The 5,809-nt window shown below is 52.7% G+C and overlaps 1 protein-coding gene across 1 annotated transcript; it reads left to right on the top strand.

Annotated features, from left to right (window-relative positions):
• Positions 1–555: 555 nt before the first annotated feature.
• On the top strand, positions 556–843 carry LOC104075624 (fibroblast growth factor 8; the record flags this gene model as incomplete). The annotated part of the gene is made up of 1 exon (XM_009576193.1): positions 556–843. A coding segment is annotated over one exon (288 nt), but the record flags the coding sequence as incomplete, so codon positions are not given.
• Between the last annotated feature and the right edge of the window lie 4,966 nt (positions 844–5,809).

Raw genomic sequence — 5,809 nt, 5'->3', positions numbered from 1 at the left:
AGGAGCTCAGTCCCCAGCCGCCCCTGTGCTCCCTGCCAGCTGCATCTGTGGACATCAGCCCCACGGACCCTGTGTCGCCTCTTCGGCCCATTGATGCCCCTCCTATATTAAACACCCAAGGGGGAATAGGATGGGTGAGTGAATTGCCACTGAGATGAAGAGTTTGGTTATGGTCACGTTGGCAGGGGAATCCAGCCCTGGCATGGATGGGGGCAGGATGGGAGTAGGCAAAAATCTCCCTGTGGGCGCAGTGGAAGTGAAGGCTGGGACAAGCCCTGTTGGGGCTTGCAGCCCGGTGCTGGCATCACACTGGGGATGCAAGCTGCAATGAGCAGCATCTGCCTGTGCCACAATGCCTGCTCCTCCCTTTCTAACGAAAAGCAGATTTTGGGCAATTTGGACCTGTAGGAGAAGAAGTGGGAAAACTGAGCCCTTCGCTGTCCACAAGCATCACAACCCTGCTGCCACCCCAGCCGCTCCGGCTTGGGGTAGCGAGAAGAAACCTCTGACCGAGCGCCCATTGCTTAAATCTGTCCCCCTCTGTCCCCTTCTCAGAGCAACGGCAAAGGCAAGGACTGCGTCTTCACGGAGATCGTCCTGGAGAACAACTACACGGCACTGCAGAACGCCAAATACGAGGGCTGGTACATGGCCTTCACCCGCAAAGGCCGCCCACGCAAGGGTTCCAAGACCCGGCAGCACCAACGGGAGGTACATTTCATGAAGAGGCTTCCCAAGGGCCACCAGACCACCGAGCCCCACAGACGCTTTGAGTTCCTCAACTACCCCTTCAACCGGAGAAGTAAAAGGACTAGAAACTCCAACTCCAGGGCGGGCCCTTGACTTGCCTGCCTCTGCCCGCCCTGCCTGCACCTCTCCCGGAGGACTCTTCTCCGAGCTTGGTGGACTATATGTAGACTTTCCCATATGGGTATTAAACAAAAAAAAAAAGGGAGGGGAGGGTAAAAAAACAAAACAAAACTTGCTTTAGTTGTTGATAATTTTGGGGGGTGTGTTTGGTTTTTACAAAAAAAAAAAAAAAAGAGAAAAAAAGAAGAGAGGCTCTATTTTTGTACTCCAACTTTAAAAGAAATGAAACGTTCAAAGACTGGTGAAGGGGGGAAGAGCCCTTCGCTTAGAAATGTTCTAGTCTGTTTTTGGGGTCGCGTTTTATTTTGTAATTTTTTTTTGTAGCTCTAGGGGAAAGGAGAAAAAAAATCACCGTTTAAAACAAACAAGCAAAAGAAAATGGAAATCCAAATCTGGGAGCGCTATGCTACTTAAATGAACTGAATTAATGCTTACCGGAGAAGATGGAGAGGTTGGAAAACAATTACAAGGAGGGGATTTATTTCAGAGGTGGTTGGAGGCCTCCCGGGTGGGTTTTGCAGCCTGGGTGATGTGTGGGCACTGCCTGTGGGGGCTGGCTGCGGCGCCCGGGGTGAGGACCGCTGGGTGCTCTCCTTCCTCGAACGCGCCTACTTCTTCGGCTGAGCGAGGGGTTGCTGGAAGCCGCTTGCATGCTTCTGAAAACGCTGCTGGCTTCCCAACTCCCAACTTGTTTTTTTTCTCAGGAGGGGACGGGGTGATGAACGCCCCAGAGAAAGTCCTGAACTGACTTGGTACCTCTTACCCACGAGAGCATCTTTGGCATTTGATTTGTTTTAAACTACTAAGGTGAGGCAGTGGGCGACGGCTGCCATGGAGCGGGCTGGTAACTGGTGTTTTTTGGTTTTTGGTTTTTTTTTTTTTCCCATGTGGAGAATGTGAACTTCTCACCAAAAATTGGTATTTTTTTTCTGTTTATATTTTTTTTATCAGATGGAATTTTTCATCTGTAAAATTAAAAAAAGTTTACAAATTACTGTGGAGCCATTTCGGGCTGGTTTTGTTGTAATATTCAGTTTGTGGTTGGCATTTCCATTGTCGACCATCTCTTCCAGATTTGCTCTTTGATGAGAAATACCACCGTCCTTGTCCTCCTAGGAAAGGAGAGGTTTTCTTTCAAAATTTCTGTATTGACAGAAGCCCAGTTTTCTATTTAGAAAAAAAAAAACGAAGGAAACATTAAATCTCTTAAGTGAACATCCCCAGCCAGCCCCGCTCTCTGCACATGCTGCCCTGGGACTGCGACTCTCTCCAAAGGGTTAAAGCAATTATTCTTCATGGGGAGGGCAAACAAAGACACTGGATAGGAGCCAGAACCAGGGGTGACTTTTCATCCAATCTTTTTTGATTGTTTGTTTTTTCTGTTTCCTTGAGGATTTTTGTTTTGGTTTGGTTGTGTACAAATTGAGTATGAAATGATTGAAATATTTATTTAATATGTGCATTAAAAATTTGTATTAGTCTCACTGAGCCTGATGCTTTCCAGGGAGGGGCAGGTTGGAGAGGGGCGCAGGAGGACGGCGAGGTGCAGGATGGGGCTGAGGCTGCCACTTGGCGTGAGCCCCTTCCCGAGGGAGCAGATGTGGGAAGATGCCCCGAGATCTTGGACCCAGATGAGTCTCGTGGAAATCATGGTTTTCCTTGCAGCAAATTCCAGGTTTAATGGGCAGATACCACCTCCTTGCCCTGTGGGTACAGGCCCATTGCAGGCTGGATGGAGACATAGTGCAGCGGAGCCTTGACCACTGGTTTTAAGTATGGGATGAGGATTTCCAAGAGAGAAAGCAGCTATCTGCTCCCCTCTGGTCTAGATGAGCTTGGTGTTTGTGCAAAGCGAGTTGTTGGGTCCCCTCTTTTGGTGGATACTCAGCCCTGCCAAGGTGCTGGGTCTTGCTCAGAGGGGCTGATGGGGGACTCGGGTATGGAGTGGTCTCAGATGTGGTCAGATATGGAAGGATGCAAGAATAAAATTGTTAAACATGTTTTTTTAAAAAAAAAAAAATTACAGAAATGGAGCAGCCTTGCAAGGTGAGAGTTTCACCATCGCCAGTCCTCAGCGCCGCTGGCGCTGCCATCCTCAGGGGGTGTCTGCGGCATCGTTTAGTGCTCAGGGTGTTGCTTGTCTGCAGGGACAAGCCATCCCCTGGCTGATGCCGCAGGCTGGGCTGAGCTGTCAATATATAGCATTAATTTCAAGGAGGGAAGCCTGCGGACCGAGCACTCGGCCGTGCTCTGTGTGTGAGCATCACTGCTGTGTCACAGAGGTCGTGGGTGATGCTTGGGCCGTAGGACAGAGCTGCTAAAGGCAGGAGGCCTTTGCCTAGCTGTCCCAGGAGGGACCCAAGGACTACAGAAGCCCGGAGCTGACAGCACTGGGGCAAGCCCATGTTATGGTCTCCAGACTACAGGAATTAAAAGTGAATGGCTCCTGGCCTTTCCCCAGGCAGAGATGGTGTTTGATAGTCCTTAATGGGTGCTTTTCTTTCATTAATTTGTCTAATTGCTTTTCCTAATGGCTTTGTGAACCTGGGTGAATTGGTGCTGGGTTGGTAAGGGTAGCAGAGCGGCAGGACTGGCTCCGTGTAGGTCAGCAGATGTCCCCTCCTATGTTACGTGTCCTGCAGGGACAGCGATGGCAGGAAAGGGTGTGGTGTGGGTGCTCAGCCTGCAGTAAGGCTGTGCCCCCATCCCTGCCATCCCGGGGTGCAGCCGAGGGCTGGAGCAGGGGGCACCCAGCACCCTGGGGTTTTGAGCCGGGGAAGGCCACCCCTGTGTCCTTGCACAGCTCTGTACCACACACCGTCCCCTACTCCTGCCATCTGCTCTGCTGCAGCCTGCCTTTGTGAAAGGCACCCAGGCCTGGCTCCTGGGAAGGGACACCCTGCTTTCCCAGCTTGCTTGGTCTGTGGTTAATTAGCACCTTTTCATTAAAGCGCCTTTGGGTGTCCATGCTGCCTAGGAGCACTACAACGTGGGGCTTTGTTTATTGCTTGAATTTGTCCAGGTTCAGCTTCCAGCCAGCGAATGTTGTTTTGCCTTTGCTTGGAAGATTAAAGAGCCCACTACTAGTTAGTTAATGAATAAGTGAATTAATTAATGGTTCCTCATACCCTGTCTCTGCACTGATACCACTTAGTCCCTGGCATAGTTGGAGCAGCTCACGCTCTTCATGGTGACCTGGGCCCTGCAGGGTCCTGAGCGCGTGGTCCTCCAGGGCTGGTAGCTCCCACCACCCATGCAGGGAGATGGGGACAGTCCCTGGTGGTACCTGCTGTTCCTCCAGGGACGCAGAAACCCTGGCTGCTGGTTGAACCTGCAGGGTCAGTCATCAGCCCAGGAGTCAGGACTTTTCCCTCCTCCTTCATCATCAGTGGGTGTGTGGACCAAGCTTGAGAATCACAGCCACCCAAAGGCCCTGGGGACTGCGGGACACTGAGCTGGGGCTGGACCCAGGACAGCGCTGGGGACGGGAGGCTTTGGAGGTGGGTGTTCGCTTCCATCAACTCATGCTGTTAGCACGGGAGTTTTGGGCAGAAACCCCTGCTCCGAGCTAGCAAAGTCCTTGTGACAGGGATGTGCCTGTCCCTAGCGCCACCACTCCCAGTGTCACCCTGTGGTCCCCTCACTGCCATCGGCCGGCCGGAGGGAGGTGGCAGATGAAGCAGGAGAGGAGCCGTACCGCCCTGGCTGGTGGCACAGGGATGACTGCCCCGTCCTGAGCTCCAAGCGGTGGTGCATGCATGTCCCTGCCCGTACAGGACTTTGCCGCACGATGCTGTCAGGACACAGTGACAAGGCTGGAGCTGAGCGACGTTTGGGAGAGTCTGCCTCATGAGAGGGGACTGGGAAGCCCGGCTGGTCCAGCCAGCCAACGCGGGGTAAGAAGTAAATGTGGGGTGAATACACCAGGGCAACACCAGGGAGGGAGAAGAGCTGTTTTCACATTAAATGTGGTTATGGCAGAGAAACAGTAGACGGGCAGGAATAAATCAAAGTGGCAAGAAAAGGGGTCTGTGCTGTCTGAGCAGGGGCTGCACCAGGGCTTGATCCACCAAGCCCCAAACCTTTTGGCACATGCTATCTCCGCTCCCATCCATTCTCTCACTTTACAAACGCCGCTGGGCTTCATTGCAGGGCCAACCCATGACAACTTTGCTGCGAGATCTGCTTGGGGAAGGGTGCCCACCGAGCAGGGTGGGCTGCATGGTGCTGTGGCAGGGTTGGGGCTCGCCCAGGCCCCCTTGGGCATGCCCCAGCTTGGGAAGAAGGACAGGGGTGTTTGTTTATTGCATCAGGCTCAGCTTTCAAACATCTCCCTGCCATCCCCTTCCCCCTCCTTTAATTAATTCTGGGTAAGAAGTCCTGGCTTTATTGTGCCACCGAGCTGAGGGCTCCCTGTGGGAAAAGTCACACCTTCTGAACAGCTTCTGATACCATGCAAATGAAGGACAAGTCCAGGAAACGCTTTCATCTCGGACCTGTCCAGCCCCCTGCCCATTAATTACACACATTTCATTTGTGTGAGAGCAATTCCTCTAGGGGAGGGGGCGGGGGACGGCCGCGGCTTGTGGATCATCTCGGCCCCGCTCTCTAAAGACCCCTCCTTGGAATGGGGTTTATAGCCAGAAACGGGGATGCTCAGGGGCTCAGTGGGGGAGCCCGTATTTCTGCTCTCACACAGCTACTCCAAATCAAACTGGCTCATTGGCAGGCTGCATCAGGTCAGCAGGGAGGGTTCAGCACTGCCCCATGCCCAGCAAGCCCCAGCTGTGGACCCAAATGCCGCAGGAGCATTTGGAGGGAGGTGCAGGACGGAGCAGAAATGAGCTCAGTGCTCTTTTTCCAAGCGAGTGACTCTTCAGGGCCAGGAACTCATGAGATGGGTAACTTTGGGCAAGGTGACCACAAAATGAGTCCCATG

The sequence above is a fragment of the Fulmarus glacialis genome, unplaced genomic scaffold (genome assembly GCF_000690835.1).
Source record: "Fulmarus glacialis isolate BGI_N327 unplaced genomic scaffold, ASM69083v1 scaffold19064, whole genome shotgun sequence".
NCBI lineage: Eukaryota > Metazoa > Chordata > Aves > Procellariiformes > Procellariidae > Fulmarus > Fulmarus glacialis.
This window is presented reverse-complemented; position numbering and strand designations above follow the sequence as displayed.